The following is a 26,843-nucleotide window of genomic DNA, read 5'->3' on the forward strand; positions in this document are numbered from 1 at the left end:
TGCAGAGTACATCATGAGAAATGCTGGGCTGGAGGAAGCACAAGCTGGAATCAAGATTGCCGGGAGAAATATCAATAACCTCAGATATGCAGATGACACCACCCTTATGGCAAAAAGTGAAAAGGAACTAAAACCCTCTTGATGAAAGTGAAAGAGCATAGTGAAAAAGTTGGCTTAAAGTTTAACATTCAGAAAACTAAGATCATGGCATCTGGTCCCATCACCTCATGGGAAATAGATGGGGAAACAGTGTTAGATTTTATTTTTTGGGGCTCCGAAATCACTGCAGATGGTGACTGCAGCCATGAAATTAAAAGACGCTTACTCCTTGGAAGGAAAGTTATGACCAACCTGGATAGCATATTAAAAAGCAGAGACATTCCTTTGCCAACAAAGGTCCGTCTAGTCAAGGCTATGGTTTTTCCAGCGGTCATGTATGGATGTGAGAGTTGGACTGTGAAGAAAGCTGAGCGCCGAAAAATTGGTGGTTTTGAACTGTGGTGTTGGCGAAGACTCTTGAGAGTTCCTTGGGACTGCAAGGAGATCCAACCAGTCCATCCTAAAGGAGATCAGTCCTGGGTGTTCACTGGAAGGACTGTTGCTGAAGCTGAAACTCCAATACTTTGGCCACTTCACAAGAAGAGTTGATTCATTGGAAAAGACCTTGTTGCTGGGAGGGATTGGGGGTAGGAGGAGAAGGGGACGACAGAGGATGAGATGGCTGGATGGCATCATTGACTCGATGGACGTGAGTTTGAGTAAACTCCGGGAGCTGGTGATGGACAGGGAGGAGTGCTGCGATTCATGGGGTCGCAAAGAGTTGGACACGACTGAGCGACTGAAGTGAACTGAACTGAACACATATATATGGAATCTAAAAAGATTGTACCAAAGAATTTATTTGCAAGGCAGCAATGGAGAAACAGACATAAAGAACAAACTTATGGACACAGAAAAAGGGCAGGTGAGGGTGAGATGTATGGAGAATAACATGAAAACTTACATTACCATATGTAAAATAGATAGCCAATGGGAATTTGTTGTATGTCACAGGGAACTCAAACAAGAGCTCTGTACCAACCTAGTGGGTGGGGTGGGGAGGGAGATGGGAGAGAGGTTCAAGAGGGAGGGGACATATGTATACCTATGGCTGATTCATGCTGATGTTTGACAGAAAATAACAAAATTCTGTAAAGCAATTATCCTTCAATTAAAGAATAAAGAATTTAAAATAAGAAAATGAGTAACAAAAAGTTCATGCATTACAGTTTATTCTTCTATTTATATGAAAGACAATCAGGATCTATGTAGTCATTTATATCTAATATAGTAACTTGTAGATAACTGGAAGAAGCACCCTGGGGGATATGGTGGGGAACAAGAGATGATTAAGTAGATCTGATCACTAGAGGCACATATTCACAATATGAATAATGAATAAGAAAGGAGTGACAGAAAAAATACCTGTAAAAATCAGTTCTCAAGTATTTAGGCAAACAAGCCTCAACAGCACTGTTATCACTTCCCTGTGATATATAACCATAATTCTGTAATCATAAAGGTGATTCTAAGTAATCAAGAAAAGATTAAGTTATGCTCAGTATATACTATTGCAAATCCCACTGTCTTGAATCCTTCTGGGATAAGTGGTTAAGATAAAAAGATCTGGGGCTTAAAGAACAATAAAGTTAATAATCTTGAAAAATGGTTTATGCCTTGAGGGCTCCAGATAGCTAGGGCTTTGCATTAATCTATAGTTTGGGTTCAAATTCAGTGTTAAAATAATGTTCAAGTTACCTGCTGGTTTGTTTCTTCACTTTTCTGAATACCACTCTCTTCCAGGGTGTAGTCATAATTAAACAGATAACCAAGCAGATGCCACAAAATTCCAGCTTGCAATAGGTGTGTCTGTAGCCAGAAATCCACAGCAAAAGAGCTGACACACTCTACTCCAAGGGCAGCCACTCTTGGAATACTCTGAGAATAAAAATGATGGAATTAAAAAAAGTAATAATGGATTTTTTAAAAAGCTCCCAAGAGAAACAGACTGTGAATTTGTGACAAGCTATTTAACTATCTTATTGTATGTGTGCTTACCTCCTCTAATATTTTCTATTCTGGTTTATAGCTGAGTCCTGTATCTTTTAAAGCCTAAAATTAAAGTAACCATGTGACAAGACACAGAATTACTATTCTAAAGAATTAATTTGAAAACTGAAGTATGGTTGTTTACAATATTGTGTTAGTTTCAGGTATACAACACAGAGATTCAATTTTTTTGGAGATTATATTCCATTATAGGTTAATACAAGATATTGGATATAAGTCTTTGTGTTACACAATTGGATAACAAATCCTTCCTATCTATTTTATGAATGAAAGTGAAAGTCACTCAGTCATGTCTGACTCTTTGCGACCCCATGGACCATACAGTTCATGGAATTCTCCAGGCCCAGAACACTGGAGTGGGCAGCGTTTCCCTTCTCCAGAGGATCTTCCCAACCCAGGGATAGAACCCAGGTCTCTCACATTGCAGGCGGGTTCTTTGCCAGCTGACCCATAAGAGAAGCCCAAGAATACTGGAGTTGGTAGCCTAACCCTTCTCCAGCGGATCTTCCCGACCTAGGAATCAAACCAGGATCTCCTGCACTGTAGGCAGATTCTTTATTGACTGAGCTATCAGAGAAGCCCATTTTATGTTAGCAGTTTGCATTTGTTAATCCCGTTTTCCTAATTTGTCCCTCCTCACCTTCCTCTTCCTTTTCTTTTTGGTAACTGTAAGTTTGTATTTTATGTCTGTGAGACTGTTTCTATTTTGTATATATGTTTATTTGTATTATTCTTTAGTTTCCACATATAAGTGTTATCATACAGTGCTTGTCTTTGACTTGTTAACACTAAGCATAATATTCTCTAGGTCATTCACACTGCTGCAAATGGAAATATTTCATTCTTTTTTTATGGCTCAATAACATTCCACTGTGTGTGTCTATTTGTGTGTGTATATACAGTGTGTGTGTGTACGTGTGTATAAGGGAAGGGAAGTCGCTCAGTCGTGTCTAACTCTTTGCGACCCCATGGACTGTAGCCCACCAGGCTCCTACATCCATGGAATTTTCTAGGCAAGAGTACTGGAGTGGGTTGCCATTTCCTTCTCCAGGGGATCTTCCCAACCCAGGGATCGAACCCGGGTCTTCTGCATTTCGGGCAGATGTTTTACTGTCTGAGCCATCAGGGAATCCCTGTGTGTGTGTATACACGTCAACTTAAGCCAACCATTTGTTGATGAACACCTGTGTTGTTTTCATGCCTTGGCTATTATGAATAGTGCTATGAACACTGGGTGCACATATCTTTTCAAATTAGTGTGTTCAGTTTTCCAGATAAGTACCTAGGAGTGGAACTGCTGGATTATATGGTAGCTCTGGGGCTTCCCTGGTGGTTCAGGCAGTAAAGAATCTACCTGCAATGCAGGAGACCCAGGTGCAATCTCTGGGTCAAGAAGATCCCATGGAGATGGAATGGTTACCCACTTCAGTATTCTTGCTCTATTTTCAGTGTTTTTAGGGAACCTCCATGCTGTTTTCCATAATGGCTGTACTACACCAACTTACATTCCCAGCAACAGTATACAAGGGATCTCTTTCTCCATATCCTTTCCAGCATTTATTATTTGTAGACTTTTTGGTGATAGACATTCTGACCAAAGTGAGGTGATACCTCAACGTGGATTCAATTTGTATCAGAATTACTATCTTTGAAGCTAATTAGTGTTAAAGACGTGAGAATACTGTTTTCTTTGTTTCACTTCTTGTAATTTTAAAAACAGTGATAAGGCTTTAGTAGCAATGCATGTGTCAGTGATCTTAAGGGTATCAATGAAGCCTTTACTGTAGGTGTACAGATTTATTTCTTTATACCAAAATTTCTATTCTTCTTAGTTAGTTAGTTAAGTCACTCAGTCGTGTCCGACTCTTTGAGACCCCGTGGACTGTAGCCCACCAGGCTCCTCCGTCCATGGGATTCTCCAGGCAAGAACGCTGGAGTGGGTTGCCATTTCCTCCTCCAGGGGATCTTCCCAACCCAGGGATCAAACCCGGTCTCCCGCATTGCAGGCAGACACTTTAACCTCTGAGCCACCAGGCGACTTCTTCTTATTAGACATATCCAAGTATGTCAAGTAAACATAATTGGGGATGTGTTTTCATCAGATTCCTTATTTCTAGGTACCTCAGCCCAGGATCAGCAAACTAATCCTATTCTATTCCAACACAACTGTCACTCTGTCACCAGAGAATCTCTTTCCTTCCCAGTCACTTTTCACATCACCCACAGTCAACTTCCCTAAGCAGTGTTGGACTGGGAAGAAACAGCAAGCTCTCAGATCCCTATGGCCTTTTAGCCATGCAGTGACTTGACTCTTAAGTTTACATAATCTTTTACTTTCATTAGACTGACTTAGTTTAGTCTTCTCTCTTGCTTTCCTGCATGTGTTCAAATATTCAGAGGAAACCAACTTCCATCTAGATATGTCACTCTTATCTTGTGGGCCAGCCCAGGAACAAAGTCATCATTTATAGCAAGGAGTCAGTGAAAAATGTTTTTAGAGATCCATGTCATTTACCTGAAAATAATTTTAGGAAAAACAGCTTATTTATAAATTGAGGACTGGCTACTTGACAAGAAAACTCATTGCTGACTGAATCCAGAAAGCAGTAAACGTAACGTCTACCTTGCCGAAGTAGAGCACCCGACAGAGATCCCTGATGATGCCAGGCATTTCTGTAATTTTCTCTCGGCATTCTTCAAACTGAGCAGCCACACTATAGCATCTGCTTATGTGTCCACACACCTGCAGATAACACAACAGAGTAAAAAAAGATCACATGTACATTCCTGTTTAAGACAGTGGAAATCAAATCAGCAGAGATTCGTAATAATGTTTAATGATATATATGACACTCCAAAATTAAACAGAACATTTCTATTGAATTATCAGTATTTCTGGTTAAGATACCCTATAGATGCAGGGTTGGCAAACCATGGCCACTATATGGCCAACAGGCCAAGTCAACCATGATCTGTTTTTGTATGGCCAGGAAACCTTAGCTTTTACATTTGGAAAGAGTTGTAAAAGTCACAAATAAAAACATGCAATTGGATTTCCCTGGTGGTAGTGGACAAGAATCCATCTGCCAATGCAGGGAACACAGGCTTGATCCCTGGTCCAGAAAGATTCCACATGTTGTGGGGCAATAAAGTCCATGTGTCACAACTACTAAGCCTGCGCTCTAGAGTCCTCCAGCAGCAACTACTAAAGCCCGTGCACGCTAGCAGTGGAGCTCAGCGACAAGAGAAGTCACTGCAATTAGAAACCTGTGCACCATGATAAAGAGAAGCCCCTACTCTCTGCAAGGAGAAAGCCCGTGCTCTGCAACAAAGACCCAGTCCAACCAAAAATAAGTAGTTTAAAAAATATGCAACAGACTACATGTAACCTGAATGTCTCAAATAATCACCCTCTAGCCCTTTATAAAAAAAAGTTTGCCAACTTCTGGATTAAAGTATTTTTGCCCTGAATTCTAATAATGTACTATACTTATTAATAAAAATAAGGATGAAACTCAAAAGCCTATACTGAATTGTTTAATATTCTAAATTTTGCTGGCATACACAAAAGGTCAAAAAGATGCATTTTACAGTGATCTTAATGTTCCTGATGGATCTTCTACCAAAGAATTCAACAGAAAAGAAGAAAATGAAAACACTAGGTATGGGAGTGGGAAGTAAAGAAGGAATTAAGGAAGGGGATGGAAGATAAGTGAAATAAAAATGGAAAAATTACAGATGTTTGAAACTGGGTAAAGGGGACATGGGATTCATTATATCACTCTGTATTTTAAGGAAAAAAAATTAAGCCAACAGATTACATATGATTTAGCACAGTGCTTATTAAAGTGTGATACACACACACACACACACACACAAATAAAGTGTGATACACAGAATAACAGCATCAGTATTATCTGGGAGTTTTGTTAGAAAAGCATATTCTCAGGCCCCTACCCTAGACTTTCTGAATCAGAAACTTTGGGCAGAGGACCTGGGAGGCAGACCTCAGCAACCTAGGTTTTAATGAGCCCTCAAAGTGATTCTAAAACAGACCTAACATCTGAACTACTAGTCTAGCGTAACTTTCTTGGAATAGTGTGTTTCAAGCCTTACCTGTACTGACATGTCACCTGGTTTACTAGAACGATTCAAGACAGCCACACAGCGACTAAATGCCTCTTGTAACACCTGCACAGAAAGAAGTCTGCCATTAACTCTCAAAGTTTGAAAAGCCTTCTCTGCTAGGAATAAAACATTAATTAACCTTCTAATATTAGAAACTTGGCAAATAAGTGTTAGCTCAATTAACATTGGTTAAATAAACAAGTAAACAAAGAACCCTGCAGTTTTTTAAAAGCATCCTACTACACTATTTTGCAAGTAATATTAAGTTCACCAAATTTGAATCCAATATTCTCCAATTCATGTTATGCAATAAGGCTCCATTTATTTTAATTTTGGCATTAGAATACAAAGAACATAGTTATCTGTTGCAATAAATTAAAGAAACTGTATCAACTGTATTCGTACTTGGTGAATTCTTTATTGCTGAGAGACGGTTTGCCTAAACTAGCTTTAAGACAAGGACAAAGATCATTCCATATTACCTCAATTCCATTCTCCCGTCTAAGCTCTTCAGCATTGAGGGCTGAGCAGTTAACAGTATGGAAAGCCAACTCTGCAGCAGCAGGCAACAATGGTGATTCTTTTGAGAAAAGGAGGTCATCTGAAGTTTCCATTGTTATAGTCCTAATTAGCATGGGGTATCCTGCATATTTATAAGGCTGTAAATCTGAAATAATCATGGTTTTAAGTTAATTTTTAATTACATTGTCAAAAAAAAAGATTAAAACAGTCAACATCTTAAATGTTTCCTAATTCTAGTTTATATAAAGAAATTAAACTGAGTACAAATCCCTTGGATCTTTTCTACTAGCAAACTTGTTTGGTTGACTTCTCTAAAATGTTTCTACTAGAAAAAGAGTATTTCCTGCTAGATTAAAACTAAACTTTGTGTATAGTGGTTTTGATCCTTCGTAGAGTATCTACTTTCTGTATGGTCCACGTGATCTTTATAACTTTTACCTTCTGAGCATTACCAATAATCTACTTTAAATTAATGCATTTTTAAGACAGCTTTAAAAAAAAGCCCCTTGGAACTGGTCCTGGTAGTCCTAACACACACATACATAAGAAAAAGAGTGAATGAATTAATGTTAAGTTCTATTAGACGAGGACCCCCTATCCCAGAGCTTACTGAGTATAAACTCCCTTTGTGAAAAGCAGAAGACAGTGTGAAAAAAAAATTCTGATCTTGATAATACATAAAAATGAGCTACAGCTGCACTATGGTGGCTAAAGTAGTTATCAGCCAAAAAACAACCAATTGTTCGAAAAAGACTTCTTTAAATTCATTCTCATTAGTGATAAATGTCATTTAACTAAATGTTTTACAAATGCTTTCTGTTGAGTTTATATGCAACACTTAATCAATTAATCACTGGTCTAACGTCCAAGCTACTCAATCCCCATGATATCCCCTCTGATAAACTGGAGTCCTATTTGTCTTAAATTACCCAACACTCCTGCTAATCTCAGATCTCTCATTATTCTCTCTTTTCTCCCATTATCCTACAGAGCAAATAGGTTTCCCATTTTATGTGTAAGCCAAGTTTAGTTAGAAGCCAATGGACACCTGTTACACTGAACCTAAATCCAACCTCCCCAACAAAGTCTAAAAATTTTCAATGTGCTCCGAGCTTTCTGGCTACTACTGTTAGGCTACCACAAATCACCCTGAAAACAACATTGGAAATTCCCAATAACCTGTACCCTAAAATCACACATATTTCATGTATAAAATTTTCAAAGTGTTCCACAGGATCAGAGGATTTTGAGAGCTACCACAGAAAATGAAGTGTGAGGGGATATATATGATCATTTGAAAAGTCTCTCGCGTTTTTTAAATTTTTTAAAGATTTATTTATTTATTTAAGTTTTTGGCTGTGGTGGGTCTTCACTGTTGCACATGGGCTTTCTCCAGTTGCAGAAGCAGCGTGTGGCTTCTCATTGCGGCGGCTTCTCCTGTTTGGAAGCATGGCTCTAGGTGTAAGGACTTCAGTAGTTGCAGCTTACAGGCTCTAGAGCATGGGCTCAGCATTGTGGCACATGGCCTTAGTTGCTCCAAGCCATGTGAAACATTCCCAGACCAAGGATCGGACCAGTGTCCCTTGCACTGGAAGGCGGATTCTTAACCACTGGACCACCAAAAAAGTTCTGTTCCTTTTTAAAAAACAGAGCACTTTTGATGTTTTCAGCCTTTAGAGAATATGGATAGGTGCAGTCTTACAAAAGATATGATGCTTAAATTCCAGGTCCATTTTAGATCTCATTTAATATTTATTATAAATTGGCTAAAGATAAAACTAACCAAGTACCTCCACAGAATAGAAACGTCCTTTAAGAAGGAACAATGAAATCTTATTGAGAATGTAAACTATTGAAAAACACAGGCAAGAACTGGAAGGTATAAAATAAACGTTTTGGGTCTAACTACAGAAAACTACTCTTTTACTGTATTTCAAATGGAATTCCAAGAGTCTTCTGCATAAATAATTAGAAATTCGTAGGAGGAAGGTCCAAAAGGGAGGGGACGTGTGTATACTTATGGCTGATTCAGTGTTATACAGCAGAAACCAACACAACATTGTAAAGCAATTACTCTCCAATTAAAATACATTTAAAAATATAATAATAAAAAAATGTGTTAACCTCCTCCCCCAAAAGGAATAAGCGGCAGAAAAAAGGAACATGGTAGAATTAGCTGGAGGAAAAATCATAACACATGCCTTACCTTCTTTATGACGGTTGAAGAGAATGCTCTGAGTTTTCAGAATTAAAATTATATTCTCTGGATCTGGTCCATCCATAATTTTCGCTGATTTGGTACATAAAAATTCATAGGCTTTATTTACCTTTTCAAACATATCCTGTATGTAACCAAAGACAATCAACCTTTAATTCAGAACATCTAAAATCACAACTTAGTACACAGATAGCTTGTATGTTACTAATAACTTTAGTTACTATTTTGTTCTGTTTTTTTTATATTAAGGAATTCATTCCAACTGTAATTTAGGTGGTATACTTTTAGGATGAAACAACTTTTTTCCCCCCAAAAAAGGTATTCAATGATCTCAGTACCATTTACTGAAAATTTTTTCTTCACTGGCTTATTCCATACCCACTTCCTTCTCCAGGGGGTCTTCCCAGCCCAGGGATTGAACCCGGGTCTCCCACATTGCAGGCAGACACTTTACCGTCTGAGCCACCAGGGAAGCCTCCCTTATACTATATATGTTACATTAAGTTCATACACACCAGGTATAGTTTCTGAATTATTATGAAAATAGTTATTATGAGAGGTACTATTTTTTGAGCACTATGGCAGGCACTGTACTAAATGCTTTACATACATTATTTCACATAATTCTCAGAACACTATATAAGGTGTGTACCCTTACTAACCTCATTTTTAAGAAGATGTTACATAACTTGCCTAAGGTCACAAGCCCACTGCTGACAGAGCTAAGACTCACATCCATGTCTGACTCCTATATCCACACTCTTAATTACTATCCTATAATGTTCCTTGATCTATATGTTGATCTTTGTGCCAGTAGAATACTGTATTACTATTGTAGTTTTACAGAGTACTTAGTATCTGGTAGCTTAAGTAGAAATTTAATACTGATTTCAAAATTACTTCCTATATTGATTGTTTTCTTTCCTAGATGAATCTGAACTGCTTTAAATTTCTCAAAAGATGTCCCAGGTTTTTGATTAAAAATGCCTTAAGTACATAAAAGTGATGTTTTTTCCAGTGCTATCTTTCTACTGAGGAATATTGCCTATCTCTAATAAAAAACACTAGCCTTGAAATCAGGGAAAACTACCTGAAGTTTCTAGCAACAAATTATGAGCACTAGTTTTAGTGGTACTTATGTGATTTTTATGAGTACCCACTGGCATTATAGTAGGAAGCCACAAAAGACAAGACCAGGGGATGCTGGCACCAGATGACTTTAACTCTGAACCAAATTTTCTGTTTTTTCATTAACAGTCATAAGAAGCTGGATGTCATTAGAAAGAAATAAATCACCCAAAGCAATCTGAGTGGCAATGAATTAAGTTCACCCATCTCCTAGCTGTCTTCAATTACTCATGTGACAGCCCATTAGAGTTAATTTTCAAACAAACATGGGTAAGGGAAGAGAATAAAAACCCTAAGTTACTAGTCGTGCTTCCCCAGTGGCTCAGCTGATAAAGAACCCGCCTGCCAATGCAGGAGATGCCAAGAAGTGTGGGTTTGATCCCTAGGTCAGGAAGACCCACTGGAGAAAGAAATGGCAACCTGCTGGAGTATTTATTCTTGCCTGGAAAATTCCATGGACAGAGGAGCCTGGTGGGCTACAGTCCACGGATCACAAAGAGTCAGACACGACTGAGCACACACACACTAGTCAAAGAGCAGTCCTTTTGATAAAATGAGAGATGACCATTTATGCAAAAAACACGAGCACGTGGACCAGAAGTTAACTTAACATATACTAGACATATATTATGAGGCAGACACTGGTGCATAAGTATATCTTTTCTCTACCTGAAACAGCAGTAGAAGAAAAGCCAAGTCAACCCCACGGCCCTAAATCCAAAGGCAGTACATACCCTTCCTTCAGGATTCTTGTCAGGATGATATTTCTGTGCAAGTCTGAAGTAAGCTTTTCTAATTTTGCTCTCATCGTGCCTGCAAAACAGGAAAATTGTTTCATGAATTGAATAACATGCAAGAAAAATATTTATACAATCTTCTAAAATGATTATTTTAAGACCCTCACTTTTACTGTGTATGATCATATATTAGGCACCTAATTAAATCAGTAAGACTTAAGTAAGGTTATTCTTTTTTTAAAAACATCTTTTAAATTTATCTACTTTAATTGAAGGATAATTACTTTACAATATTGTGATGGTTTCTGTCATAAATCAGTATGAATCAGCTATTGGTATACATGTGTCCCCTCCATTCTGAACTTTCCTCACAATTCCTCCTCACCCTATCCCCCCTAGGTCTGCAAAGAGCACCAGCTTTGGGTGCCCTGCTTCATGCATCAAACTCTCACTGGTTATCTATTTTACATATGGTAATGTATATGTTTCAATGTTATTCTCTCAAATCATCCCACCCTCTTCTTCTGCTGAGTCCAAAAGTCTGTTCTTTATATCTGTGTAGCCTTTGCTGCCCTATATGTAGGATAATCGATAAAGATTATTCTTAAGAATTATCTTTATCATTAAAAAAAAAATTGCCTATACAAGGTTACCATATTCACTTCAAATTACAAAACCATATTTGGGGTTCAAATAACTAAGAATTATTTTTAAATCAACTTTTCAAAATGTCACTTCAAACTATAATTCTAACTTATTTTAATTTTCAGTTCAGCTCAATCACTCAGTCATATCCGACTCTTTGCATTCCCATGGACTGCAGCCCACCAGGCTTCCCTGTCCATCACCAACTCGCAAAGCTTGTTCAAATTCATGTCCATTGAGTCCACAATGCCACCCAACCATCTCATCCTCTGTCGTCCCCTTCTCCTGCCTTAATCTTTCCCAACATCAGGGTCTTTTCTAATGAATCAGTTCTTCGTATCAGGTGGCCAAAGTATTGGAGCTTTAGCATCAGTCCTTCCAATAAATATTCAGGGTTGATTTCCTTTAGGATTGACTGGTTGGATCTCCTCACTGTACAAAGGATTCTCAAGAGTCTTCTCCAACACCACAGTTCGAAAGCATCAATTCTTCGACACTTAGCTTTCTTTATGGTCCAATTCTCACATCTATACATGATTACTGGAAAAACCATAGCTTTGACTATCAGGACCTATTATGTTGGTAAAATTTTAACTTTCAGCCTATACTTACAATGACTTCTAAACTGTTTTTTTCTATCATATCTATTCTATTATAAAACTTCAAAGATTAATTAATAAATCTGTATTCTTTCCTATATGTCATTTACTATTCTAGACACACTGCTATCAAATGTCTTTCTCAGGTATAAGACAAACTGCACAAAGAAGGGGAAAGATGATATTGAAAATGACTCACGGTCCCTGTCCTTGAGGGAGATTAAGCAGTTCATAAGCATCATCTATTGACATTGTAGGTGGCTTCTTTTCTACTTCCTTCTTCCAAGCATCAAGGGTATCTTTTAGAAGCTTGACCTTAAAGACAGAATTAAAATTTATGTCTATTAAAGTAAAACTATTTCAGAATATAATTTGTAAGTTCTGGAATTGTTGTGTTATATTTACTTATACTGACATTTTAGGCTAAACAACAAACAGCTTTCTAAATACAAATAATCAAAATTTCCTTCTAGTATTGCTGAATGTTAGGTAGCAAAGTATTTGTTATGGGACTATTATTTTTTTAAAGTGGTATTGTAATTTTCTGCCAAATTTTGTCTCTCCTTTTAATTGTTAAAGAAACAGAAAGTATGGAAAACGTAGGAATTAGTAATGGATTGGCAAAAGTAAGAGTGTCCCAGGAATTAATGCAATGTTTTTTATGTGAACTCTCAGTTAATCTTACCAACCACCACATGAATAGCTGCTATTAGTAGTAACAGCACTATTACCATACCTGAGGTTTAGAGATGCCAAGTAATACACTCAATATTATGTTGTTGTTGTTTAGTTGCTAAGTCATGTCTAACTTTCTACAACCCCATGGATTGTAGCCCATCAGGTTCCTCTGTCCACAGGACTTCCCAGGCAAGAATACTGGAGTGGACTGCCATTTCCTTCTCTAAAGGATTCTTCCCGACCCAGGGAATCAAACCTGTGTCTCCTGTACTGCAGGAGGATTCTTTACCACTGAGTAGCCTAGGAGGCCCACAAACAGGCGACCCACAAAGAGCCTGTCCAGGATTAGAAAGTGGAGCCTTACATACCGAAACTGACACTCATATCCTAGACTGATGAGCTACTAATGGCCAAACTCAACCGCAGACTGCCTAACTTCAACACCTGTGAGTTTAATCAATCTCTTATAAAGACAAGCTCCTACCAAGCTATTATAATATGTAATTATATGATTATACAGTCTCTTAAAAGATTAAGAAGAGGTGGCAAGAATACACAGAACTATGCAAAAAAAGGTCTTAATGACCCAGGTAAGTATGATGGTGTGGTCACTCATCTAGAGCCAGGCATCCTGGAGCATGAAGTCAAGTTGGCCTTAGGAAACACTACTATGAACAAAGCTCATGGAAGTGATGGAATTCCAGCCAAGCTATTTCAAATCCTAAAAGATGATCCTGTTAAAGTGCTGCATTCAATATGTCAGCAAACTTGGAAAACTAAGCGTGGCCACAGGACTGGAAAAAGGTCAGTTTTCATTCCAATCCCAAAGAAGGGCAATGTCAAAGAATGTTCAAACTACCATGCAACTGCACTCATTTCACCTGCTAATAAGGTTATGCTCAAAATTCTTCAAGCTAGACTTCATGCAGTATGTGAACTGAGATTTTCCAAATATACAAGCTGGGTTTAGGAAAGACAGAGGAATTTGTTGGATTATGGAGAAATCAAGGGAGTTTCAGAAAAACACCTACTTCTGCTTCATTGACTACACTAAAGCCTCTGACTATATGGATCACAACAAACTGTGGAAAATTCTTAAGAGATGGGACTACCAGACCACCTTACTTGTCTCCTGAGAAAATTGTATGCAGGTAGAGAAGCAACAGTTAGAACTGGACATGGAACAACAGACTGGTTTAAAATTTGCAAAGGAGCACGTCAAGGCTATATACCCTCATCCTGCTTACTTGACTTCTATGCAGTGTACATCATGCAAAATGCCAGGCTGGATGGAGCACAAGCTGGAATCAAGACTGCTGGGAGAAGTACCAACAACCTCAAATATGCAGATTAATACCACTCCTAAAGGCAGAAAGTGAAGAGGAACTAAAGAGCCTCTTGATGAGGGTCAAAAGGAGAGAGTGAAAAAGCTAGCTTGAAACTCAACATTCAAAAAACGAAGATCATGGCATCCAGACCCATCGCTTCATGGCAAACAGAAGGGGAAAAAGTGAAAGCAGTGACAGATTTTATTTTCCTGGGCTCCAAAATCACTGTGGACAGTGACTACAGGCATGAAATTAAAAGATGCTTGCTCGTTGGGAGGAAAACTATGACACATCTAGACAGCATATTTAAAAGCAGAGATATCACTTGGCGAACAAAGGTCCAAACAGTCAAAAATATGGTTTTTCCAACAGTTATGTACGATGTGAGAGTTGAACCATAAAGAAGGCTGGGCACCAAAGAACTGATGCTTCTGAACTGTGGTGATGGAGAAGACTCTTGAGAGCCCTTTGGAGAGCAAGGAGATCAAGCCAGTCAATCCTAAAGGAAATCAACCTTGAATATTCATTGGAAGGACTGATGCTGAAGCTGAAGCTCCAATACTCTGGCCGCCTGATGCAAAGAGCTGATGCAATGGAAAAGAACCAGATGCTGGGAAAAACTCAGGGCATGAGAAAGGCGGGGGGCAACAGAGGATGAGATGGTTGGATAGTGTTACCAACTCAATGGATATGAGTTTCAGCAAACTCCAGGAGAGGGTGAAGGGCAGGGAAGCCTGGCGCGCTGCAATCCATGGAATTGAATAGTCAGACACAACTGAGCGATGGAACAACAACAAATTCTGTTACATGTATGAAATTTGAGTTTGTTTTTGTCAGAAAAGATCAAGATTGTAAAGTCCTTTTATGCTCCCTGAAAAAAACTGTCTTTCAGTTTAGGATTTGCCCAGATACACCAAACTACACTCGAGTTATAGAGTGCTGAACTAAAAAGAACTATTTAAGAAATCTACTATCCTTCTTAGAAAGAAGAAATACCCAGAAGCGATTAGAGGTTATTTTTATGATTTAAGAAGGCACAAATTAATCTGCTGACTTACCGGGTCTTTAATTGGCCAATCTGGAAACCGGAGTGTATCACAAAGTTGTTTGAGATAATAAATACTACAAAATAGTTCATTTTCTAGTTGTGGGTAGTTGATAACTGGGATGGGACAATATTGATAAAGTGCTCTTGTGTTACTCTGAAGACGAGGTGTGAAATCAGCAAGATGGGCAGCAATCTTCTCTATCATGAGGCGCCTACAATTAGAAAAGTCTCCAAGCATTATGATGGAATTATTTACTTTTAAAAATATTTACTTATTTAGTTGCATCAGATCTTAACAGAGACATGTGAGACCTCGTTCCCTGATCAGGGATTGAACCTGGGCCCTCTGCATACGGAGCACAGAGCCTTAACCACAGGACCAACAGGGAAGTCCCTATTTCATTTTATCTTTTATTTTAAAGAAAAGTTTATGACAGGAAATCATGCAAGATAACTACATGGATCTTCTTCAGAGTAACTCAGTTACTGACCTAAAATATGAGTTTTAAGAATGTTAGAGTATTCTAAACTTACTGTGTAAAAACACTCTATGGATATAAATTTGTTTGTAATACTATCTATAGAGAAGACCAAAGGGAAAAAGACTGAGACTACCAACCCTTCTTACTGAAAATTCAGTCATTAGAAGATCACAAGGTATGAAATCTGCATGCATGAGGGCACAGCCATGGAATCAAGTCAGCTCTCTCCCCAAAGAAACTCACTCTATGGGCTTTTAGTTAATTTAGCACAACCTAGGATCTGGCCCTCAGCTAAGCAGAAACTGGATCTGCTCAGGATTCACAAAGCTACATCCTTTAAATGAGGGACTCATACCAACCAATCTCAGAAGGAAAATATTACACAGATTATAATAAACTTATTCATATTCCTATACATTTGTTCCCAATGAAAAATATGACAGTCATACAGAATATATTCAAATTGGTGGCTAGTACATGTCAGGCCGATAGGTCAAACTATTAGAGAAGCCAAATGATAACCAGCAGGTAGCACTGTGAGTGTGGGCCAGCCAAAGAAGAGTGGGTAACTGACTCAGAAAATCAATTGCCATCCAGCTAAGAAGACTGAGGAGCTGTTCAGAGAGGCAGACTTGACACCGGAATCATGAACTGCCAAGACCTTACCAGACACAGCCTGTATGGGTATTGATATTTGCTTCTGGGTCTCTCCTTTTTTTTGGTGGAATATGGACTTTCCTATGGCATTCTCCTGGCAAAGTCCAGATTATGGTCAATGTGTGCTGGCTAGGAAGCCCTAATTAAAATGACTTTGGGTATCTCTAGTCTGATCTACTTTTTGTGGACATAGTTCTATTCCCAAATACTCAGAAGTGTCTTAATTTAAGCCCCATATGTCCCTTTTATATATATTAATTCATTGCCTGAAAGTACCAGTGATAATAGGCTCCACATCCTTATGCAAAACTCTACTAAGGTAACAGTAATTTTGTCACATCATGTTAGAACAGGAAAAAAGCTTGTGAACAAGTCACTTGATTTGGCACCAATGACTACTGTAGCTTGAGGTTATGCAGCTAGTGAAAGTAAATCTTTTCATAGAAGTCAAATCAGATGGCAAAAGGTTGAGAGTCTGTGTATAAAATACAAACAATCGACTGGCTATTTACCTCATTTCACTGCTCCAGATTGCTTCTGGAGTATCAAATTCTCCTAGAAAGATCTCAGAAAACTTTTCAGGCTCGTAATTTTCTAAGTAACAAACCATTGCTTCTGGTAGAATGTGCCCAAGTATACTTCTCTGAAAAATATCCTGTCCTTTTGTCTTTAAAACAAAACAAAACATAGTTAGAAATACTTTAAAACTTTAATTATCTTCCAGTTTTCTAATAAATGAATTGGTATTAGAGAACATTTTAAGAAGCTAATTGGAACATACTGCTTTTATGCTTCGGAAATTTGATGAAAAAAATGGCAAAATGAGAAGTTCAAGGATTTTGGTATGAACTGCCTTAGCATGAGCTCTAAGATGGAACTACCCCCTCCAGCCCTGCAGCAGCCTTAATTCTTCTCAGGGTCAGGTACTGCCAACACTATTTAGGGCATTTGGCCTTTGACCATGTGTAATGGTAGTGACCAACAAAAGGAACATCCTGCAAAGATTTACATCAATTATTCTATTACACTGTTGGCAGTAGTTCCCAACCGACACATGCTTCTGTTTTCAAAAATAAGTCTAGAAAAATCAAGATCTTAAAGAGCCTATCCTCATGAAGTGCAGCTAAAACTTAGATGGAGAATTTAGATTAAAAGTAATTGCAATTAATGCTATTAAGAACTTCATATTCTCTGGTTGGCCAAATGGAGTCAGGGTAATGTTCATACTTTTATCATGGTAAATTTTTAAACTCATTTCTTTACCTAACTGGGGAGGGTGGGGAACCCTAGGGACTATAAATCCTTTTCTTATTTCCTTCTAGGCAAACTGAGGACAATTCATTCCTCTAGGATCTGACAAAGAAGTGAAAAAAGCCCACATATGGTTTTACTACTTAGTGCCAAGACAAATTAGATGATAAATATTTTCAGGTTTTTTACTAATAAAAGCCATAAATTCACTGTTAAAACTTTTAGGCGACGAACTGCTGTTCTGTTCTTTAGAACACTATTATTCGGTTCTACATCTAGAGTTCTGCTATAAACAAATACTGGTTTGCTGTAACTATTCAAAATAATTAGGTGAAATGATTTTATACTATAAAATTTGAAAAAAAATTACATATACATAACTGCATAGAAAAAAGGGGAAAAAAAGAATGACAAAAGGGCTTTATGTTGCATTAATGTGGTAGCATTACAGGCAACTTTTTAAGAAACTTGTTATTCTCATTTTCTAGTACAGAGCTATGGAAACCATACTTCTATGGGCATCACTTTAATATTATTAGATTGTAGATAGATTACTTTCAAGGGATTCACTGGCTTCTCTATAAAACATGCAGCTTTGGTCTCGTGTCTGTTGTCAAAGTGGCGTGACATCCCTTGGTTAGTCTCTTAAACAGAGGTCCAGTTTTGATTTATACCACTCTCAATAAAATCTGAAAATCAGTGTTTCATGAAAAGTCTAACAAAATTTCAAACAAGATTCAGTTATTTATTTACAGTAAACATTTCTGCAAAATGTAGGTACAAAGTTACATTTGTCAAAACGACCTGGATAAAGTCTCATTTTTTTATATTCCTATTATTCCTCCCCAAGTAAAATGGCAAGAATACTTGAGAGCACCTGAAAAACTAAGTAGCCTCAAAACAGAAACTTAGCACTCCTCCCACACTGGGATCTGAACAGAAAGAACGTGAAAGTCTGACTGAATCTGAGCTGACTATATGAGGCTCAGGCATATACTGAATTATTTATTACCACTATTAACTAAATTTTACACAAAGGGAACAAATTACACTCATAGATAGCAAATGTCAGGTTATAATCATATCTATAATTTAAATATTAAGCCTAATAGGCAACATTTACTTTTAACATTTAAAACATTAGCTTAGACTCTTTGTGCAAGGTACCACAAGGAAAGCAAAATACGGATAAAATGGTATCTGCCTTCAAGTGCTTATAATCCAATAAACATATACAACTTAGGAAATGTTTGTGCCAGGACAGGTTCCCCAGTATTAAATCTCATATTCAGAGGATTAATCTGGCTTACCTCTTCTGACTTGAAGGCCTGTTTGGTATGTGTGTACTTCAAAAATCTAGGGGGAAAAAAAAAATACTTATCAGGTACAGGAATTGATTTAGATTTAAACCTTAATTTTCTAAGATGGGGTCTTTTTTTGTTTTCTTTGAAGTATAGCTGATTTACAATTTTGTGCCAGTCTCTATACTGTATGGTGAAATGACTCAGTTACACACATACATTCTTTTTTTATATTCTTTTCTATTACAGTTTATCACAGGATATTTAATATAGTTCCCTGTGCTATACAGTAGGAACTTGCTAAGACCAGTTTTTTTTAATAAATAAAAGCCATAAAAGGCTCTTAAACTAGTAAATCCATATTCTCAAACTGTTGAATTTTTATTTAAGGTAAGAATCTATATAAAGTTTTTAAATGATGGTCATATTATAATTATATAATATAAAAAATTACTCAAATTTAGGGAAAAAGTAAAATAAAAATATATTAAATCTGTATGATTAAAATACTAGATGATGGTACAATTTTTATGTAAGATGTAATAAAATGGTGTGATTCTGAATAACTTTTCCCCCAATCTTCTAATTTTCAAATTTTCAGACATATAAACATCTCTTAAAATGAAAAATAAAGGCAATGATATGCTCACAAAATATAAATTTAATAAATCTGTCCATGTACAATTCAAATAATTTCATATAAATTATCACTAGAGTCTTTACCGAGCAACAGGAAGCACGTTGGAGCCTGTATACATCATGATGAAGAAAAACACTCCACTTAGATAAAGTCGAGGTAACTGTGGGTTATCTTGCATAATATGGTATAACAAAATAGCAACCTTCTCAACAAGGATAGGATCAAAGGTCAACAGTAGCTAAAAAGAGAAATAAAACGTTTTTGTTACTGGGCTATTAAAACTTGCAACATCATCATTCATCTTAGGTTTATGCATTTCATGTGCTGAAGTTAGTTTCTCCTTAGTAGTAAGTGGTGGTGGTGGTGGTTTAGTCACTAAGTCATGTCCGACTCTTCTGATCTGTGGACTGTAGCCTGCCAGGCTCCTCTGTCCATGGGATTCTCCAGGCAAGAATACTGGAGTGGGTTGCCATTTCCTTCTCCAGAGGATCTTCCCAACACAGGAATTGAACCCTGGTCTCCTGCATTGCAGGCAGATGATTTACCAACTGAGCTATGAGAGAAGCCAAGCAGTAAGTAGTAAAATTAAAATTAGACTCAGTATGTTTATCTACCAGCTTCTAAGCAGATTTGAAAAATATTTTATAGATTTAATGCAGAGATAGTAAAATAGAGAATTAATCAACGCTTATTCATTGAAAGCTCAACAATGCCTGGAGCTGTTTTGTTTGATTAGAGGTAAAATTGTTTTCTGTGCAGGACTCTTCCTAAATGGACTTCTCTGTTAATGACAAAAGGAAAAAGAATACTAAAGCATATATATGGAATTTAGAAAGATGGTAACAATAACCCTATATGCAAAACAGAAAAAGAGACACAGATGTACAGAACAGACTTTTGGACTCTGTGGGAGAAGGCGAGGGTGGGATGTTTAGAGAGAACAGCATCAAAACATGTGTATTATCAAGGGTGAAACAGATCACCAGCCCAGGTTGGATGCATGAGACAAGTGCTCGGGGCTGGTGCACTGGGAAGACCCAGAGGGATCGGGTGGAAAGGGAGGTGGGAGGGGGGATCGGGATGGGGAATACAAGTAAATCCATGGCTGATTCATGTCAATGTATGACAAAACCCACTACAATATTGTAAATAATTAGCCTCCAACTAATAAAAATAAATAGAAAAAAAATAAAAATAAAAATAAAAAAATAAATTTTTTTTTTTAAAAAAAGGGAAAAAGAGAGTAGCTACATTTTGGGTTAGTTTCAGGTCAGTTGATTTGAAATGAAGCCTCCTCTGAAGACTACTTGAGAACTCAAAAGAGCTGAGCAGAGCACAGCTTTCAGTGAAAGAGCACTAAAAAAAATAGTGTAAGTGCAAGTACAAGGTAAGAGGGTAGCCAAACACCAGCAGGGCTGCTATGACCAGACAGCACCAAGAGATGCCATCTCCAGAAATCTGATCTAACAATACTGAAGGAACTATCTGGAAACTGTGGAATGCACATAGACTAGTAAAAAAAAAGTGTCAAGTACTGCTATGACTAAACACCTGATAAATTTAGTAAGTTTTATCTTAACACAAGTAACATTTCAATTTGCTACGAACACTTCCTTCTGAGGAATCCCCAATTTGGAGTCAAATGCTACCAGTAAAAAAATTACAATAATGAAAACAAGTATTAGCTCAGACTAAGGGTCAAAGTTCTAGATTCAGTATATGAGACTGCATAGCCATATGTCTTCAAGTAATTTAAATTTTTCTGTTTTTGGTGTCTTATCTATTCAACAAGGTATTTAGATTATACACAGTAAAATAGTACTATGACGTATTTCACAAAAACTGAGACACAATAACACAGGATTTTTCCTAGAGTTAATGGTGTTAAGATTAGATATCACTCTAACAAAAATATGGAAATTAACAGGCAACAACCTAGAATATCTGAAATAGTGACTATACCAGAAAACCTAGTATATTCATTTGCTATATCCTAGACTATTCCAAAAATCGTGAAGTTGTATTAGATGGTAAAACTGGTTATTGCTCTTATGGTCAAATGATGTACAGAAAACTGTACTGAGCAATGTAGATAGATAATGTTCCTGAAAAACACTACGGCTGCCTAACTATGCTTAGCAAGAATAAGGTCTCCCAGAATACAGAAAATTAAGTGAAAACAAAAAGCTTCTAAGAAACTTTTTTTTTTTTTTAACAGTATAAGAAAAATACAGGAGGCACAAACTGCTTAAAAGCAGCTAGGTTTATCAATAAATTTCTTCTGTCATTCTATTGATACTTGCTCAGATAGTACCAAGAACTTTTGGTTAATTAAAATATATCTCTCCCTCAAAACTTCATGGTATGCTGACCACATCTCTTAAAATTTGTTTTTGAGTCAATCCTTCCTGGCCCAAAATTTAACCTTGTATACACCTACTTCTTTCCTCTCAGTTATTAAGTACTGGAAAATGTTGGCCAGAGGCAGATGTTTTAGGTACGGTCCTTTATCTATATGAGGAGAGAGTCCAGGATAGAAAACAAACCCTTCTCCTTGTACCATGTCATATGTGCAGCTACAGAGACATCTAGGCTAGGGGTGGTGGTAGCTGCAAGAAATAAATGCAGTGCTCTTCAGAAGAGTACACAAACACTGAAAAGCTGGCATGCTTAAATAACAGAAGTTGGGGAAGATTTTTTTAAAATATTACTCAGCCATTAAAAAGAATTCATTTGAATCGGTTCTAATGAGATGGATGAAACTGGAGCCCATTATACAGAGTGAAGTAAGCCAGAAAGATAAAGACCAATACAGTATACTAATGCATATATGTGGAATTTAGAAAGATGGTAACAATAACCCTATATGCAAAACAGAAAAAGAGACACAGAAGTACAGAACAGACTTTTGGACTCTGTGGGAGAAGGTGAGGGTGGGATGTTTAGAGAGAACAGCATCGAAACATGTATATTATCTAGGGCGAAACAGATCACCAGCCCAGGCTGGATGCATGAGACAAGTGCTCAGGGCTGGTGCACTGGGAAGACCCAGAGGGATGGGATGGGGAGGGAGGTGGGAGGGGGGATCGGGATGAGGAATACATGTAAATCCATGGCTGATTCATGTCAATGCATGGCAAAAACCACTACAATATTGTAAAGTAATTAGCCTCCAACTAATAAAAATAAATAGAAAAAAAAAAGTTGATAGGGCCCTGTCACTGTCATATTCAGAAGCTTTTTTCATTACCAGTGACTTTCACAGGCACCTATGTATCTGTATGATACTGAGTAATTCTCCTCTCCCTTCTCACACCAAAGTACAACACAAACGGCACAAGTTACTGACATTTTTTAAAGTCACAAAATGTGTGGTTAATATAAAAAATAAGATCTGACAATAGAATAATCAATAGATAGGGAAAACAATGACCTGAAATCTCAAGGACCTCACTTACTTAGGGCTCATCTAGAGTTTAGGCAGCATACTTTCCACAGAGTAGAATAACAATAAGTAATAAATAAAAGATACTTTAGTATATCCTACATAATTTCAACTCAACACTTTGGATTAGCTGAGATTCATGGAAGCATATAACTAAGACGACTCAAAACGCTGACAAGACTGCTACATCCATGAGGGGGGATCAGGATGGGGAACACATGTAAATCCATGGCTGATTCATGTTAATGTATGGCAAAAACCACCACAATAATGTAAAGTAATTAGCCTCCAACTAATAAAAATAAATGAAAAAATTAAAAAAAACAAAAAACCCAGCATGTCTACATCTGTGGCCTGCTGGTATGCTTCCCTAAAACAGTACCCCTAAAAACACCGTCATGCACCATAAACTTCAGCATATCACCTTTCAGTTATTATGTTGTGATTTTTAAGAACGGATAATAAATAAAACATTTTGAGAATAATTCTGGAGCCTGGAGCCTTCCCAATTCTAGGCTCTTGGATGTATAGCCTTCCATGGTAATTCATGTTTTTTGAAAATGGAATAGACTAAAATAAAACAAAGACCGATGGTCACAATACAGTTAAATAAGGGAAAATGATTCTTAAAATATTACTCCTAGTTTATTACATAAAAGTAACTTACCTGAATAATATGGGGAAGGCAAGCATTGTCTGACAATAATCTTTTCACTCTGGGTAAAGGCCGAATGATGGCATTATCCTGATCCCTAGAAAAATATTTTCTACAGTCAATATTTAATACATTTATTAACATTTGTATGTTCAGAGCATGTGACATTCTACTAGGCATGAACCATGTTACCTTATTTTTTTGTTAATGAAGACTTACTTCTCATACAGCTGGTTTAAATCTATTTGACTGCTTAATAGGATTTCATTTCCTTCCACAAGATTTCCTTGAAAAACAGTACCCTAGAACAGCCAGAGGCTCTTACTTACTATTTAACTGATTAAACTTGATGTTGTCCAAACACTGTCAGTGGATATTCCCCCCAAAGGGCATAGCAAACCTTTTCACATAAATTTAAATGTTAATTTAACTACTCTCAGTATTTTCCAGGTGAGGCCTTAATTTTTATGCTACATTACTTCTAAATACTAACTGTATGTTTTAAAGCCTGACCTGAATTCATATTTCAGAGAGCTGGAATTATGAAAGCCTCAAGTGCTATAAGATCAACAACTAATCAGTAAATTCCATGACAAAATATCTTTATTACAGTAACAAAACGAGATGATATATATTCAAGTTTTATAAATATTGAAAAGTTCTATGCAAGGGTTACAATTATGACTATCACTGGATAAATAGTCTCACCTTCACTAGTCAAGTGGGGCAAGACATGGGCCTAGACTCAGGTTCTTAAACCAGGAGAGACTAACCTAACAGATCAGGAGCAGGCACTAGGCACTCACGACTATAAACTACAGTGTGTTTATTTCAAAATGTTCCTACCCCAATCACATGAATATGCCAACTTATACTGTTGATAGAGAACAGCTAGTAAACCTCAGTTTTGTAAGATTATTTGAAGTTTCCTAGAGGATGTTGCTTTTTAGCTACCCTATCAATAAAATTTGCAAATTATTTCATTATATCTTGTTTCAAGAAGCTCCAAAATTCAAAAGAGCATTCCCTCAAAAAGCCACAAATGGAAAATCTTTGCTCTAAGTCACTAGAAAAATCCAATGCCTTAGAAAACATCCATAAAAATGAGGAAAACAAGATGTTTTAGAGTCCCTGTTAATCATGGAAATATTCAGTTACATTTTACCTGCTTGGAAAATATCCACACATTGTGATCAACATGTTCAATATCAGGGTAGCAAGGTCAGTTTCATTTAGTACAGCCTGTCCACTGGCTAAGAGACACCACTTAAGCTGGGGTATTGCCTGAAGTGGTCGCCATCCATCCATGCCTTGAGCCCAGCATCTGGTTTTTGCATTTAACATTCCTTTGGTCCACAATTCCTGCATCTGAATGAATTAAAGGCATCATTATTACAAGCAGACCAAACAAAATGAAGTTTGTTAACGTTCCAAATAGAAAAAGGAGTACGTCAAGGCTGTATATTGTCACCCTGCTTATTTAACTTACATGCAGAGTACATCATGAGAAACACTGGGCTGGAAGAAGCACAAGCTGCAATCAAGATTGCCAGGAGAAATATCAATAACCTCAGATATGCAGATGACACCACCCTTATGGCAGAAAGTGAAGAGGAACTAAAGAGCCTCTTGATGAAAGTGAAAGAGGAGAGTGAAAAAGTTGGCTTAAAGCTCAACATTCAGAAAACTAAGATCATGGCATCTGGTCCCATCACTTCATGGCAAATAGATGGGGGAACAGTGGAAACAGTGTCAGACTTTATTTTTGGGGGCTCCAAAATCACTGCAGATAGTGACCACAGCCATGAAATCAAAAGACGCTTATTCCTTAGAAGGAAAGTTATGACAAAGCTAGACAGCACATTAAAAAGCAGAGACATTACTTTGTCTACAAAGGTCCGTCTACTCAAGGTTATGGTTTTTCCAGTGGTCATGTATGGATGTGAGAGTTGGGCTACAAAGAAAGCTGAGCGCGGAAGAACTGATGCTTTTGAAGTGTGGTGTTGGAGAAGACTCTTGAGAGTCCCCTGGACTGTAAGGAGATCCAACCAGTCCATCCTAAAGGAGATCAGTCCTGGGTGTTCATTGGAAGGACTGATGCTGAAGCTGAAACTCCAATACTTTGGCTACCTCACGCAAAGAGTTGACTCACTGGAAAAGACCCTGATGCTGGGAGGGACTAGGGGCAGGAGAAGAAGGGGATGACAGAGGATGAGATGGCTGGATGGCACCACCGACTTAACGGACTTGAGTCTGAGTAAACTCCGGGAGTTGGTGATGGACAGGGAGGCCTGGCGTGTTGCGATTAATGGGGTGGCAAAGAGTCGGACATGACTGAGCGACTGAATTGAACTGAATGTTTCCTATTTCACAAAAAATACAAAACTATGAAATATATGTGCAAATTCACTATTAGAAAACAACAAATTTTGTTGGCAGGCCTTTAGGCACTCAAATTTGTTTAATATTAGAAAATAACCATTTAGTTGAACGAGCATTAGAAACATACAAAATAATAAAAACCATAGGCAGAGTATAAACAACCTAATTACAAATAAGCAGAAGGCCTGGTCTTCTATAAAACTATCTTTGACTAAATGCCAACTTAGCCTGGAAGTCAAGAATGGGAGGGCAGGACTTCCCTGCAGGGCAGGTGGCCCAGTGGTAAAGAATCCTCCTGCCAATGCAGGGAACATGGGTTCGATCCTTAGTCCAGGAAAGTTTCACATGCCACAGGGTAACTAGGTCCATGTGCCGAAACTACTGAAGCCCATGTGCACTAAAAGCCTGCAGGTCACAACTGCTGAGCCCAAGTACTGCAATTACTGAAACCCACGCACCTGCGAGCCCACGCCCCACAAGAGGAGCCACTGCACGGAGAAGCCCATGTACCACAACTAGAGAGCGGCCTCCACTTGCCACAGAGAAAGCCCGGCACAGAAACAAAGACCCGGAGCAGGAGCAAGAAAAAAAAGAGAGGGAAGGACCAAACATCACCAGACGTTCAGACAGAAACTGCTCTTGGACTGCATATGCAATTTTCAGTGACTGCATGTTAAAACTTACCTGTTCATACCATAAAAAAGCATTACCATTTAACATAATTATTAAGGTAGCTATTGTTATATAAAAGTCATTAAAAATCTAGCACTACCTCAAAACTTTAATTTTTATTTTCTTAATAAGTTTTTATTGAAGTATACTTGATTTATAATGTTAATTTCTGCTATACAGCAAAGTACATTCTGTTATACATATATACTTTTCCATTA

The 26,843-nt window shown here is 37.5% G+C and overlaps 1 protein-coding gene across 1 annotated transcript in view; it reads right to left on the minus strand.

Annotated features, from left to right (window-relative positions):
- Nucleotides 1-26,843, minus strand: part of DNAJC13 (DnaJ heat shock protein family (Hsp40) member C13) — a 150,492-nt gene that overhangs the window by 38,881 nt on the left and 84,768 nt on the right. Inside the window, exons 28-40 of the mRNA XM_065942343.1 lie at nt 24,737-24,939; nt 23,584-23,668; nt 19,555-19,709; nt 18,841-18,886; nt 16,792-16,946; nt 15,151-15,352; nt 12,286-12,401; nt 10,840-10,918; nt 8,966-9,101; nt 6,720-6,904; nt 6,226-6,300; nt 4,733-4,852; nt 1,798-1,977 (exon numbers count right to left, since the gene is read on the minus strand). Of these exons, the coding sequence (XP_065798415.1) occupies nt 1,798-1,977; nt 4,733-4,852; nt 6,226-6,300; nt 6,720-6,904; nt 8,966-9,101; nt 10,840-10,918; nt 12,286-12,401; nt 15,151-15,352; nt 16,792-16,946; nt 18,841-18,886; nt 19,555-19,709; nt 23,584-23,668; nt 24,737-24,939 (1,737 nt within the window). The remainder of the gene's footprint in view (nt 1-1,797; nt 1,978-4,732; nt 4,853-6,225; nt 6,301-6,719; nt 6,905-8,965; nt 9,102-10,839; nt 10,919-12,285; nt 12,402-15,150; nt 15,353-16,791; nt 16,947-18,840; nt 18,887-19,554; nt 19,710-23,583; nt 23,669-24,736; nt 24,940-26,843) is intronic.

This window comes from Muntiacus reevesi, chromosome 8 (assembly GCF_963930625.1).
Source record: "Muntiacus reevesi chromosome 8, mMunRee1.1, whole genome shotgun sequence".
NCBI classification, from domain to species: domain Eukaryota; kingdom Metazoa; phylum Chordata; class Mammalia; order Artiodactyla; family Cervidae; genus Muntiacus; species Muntiacus reevesi.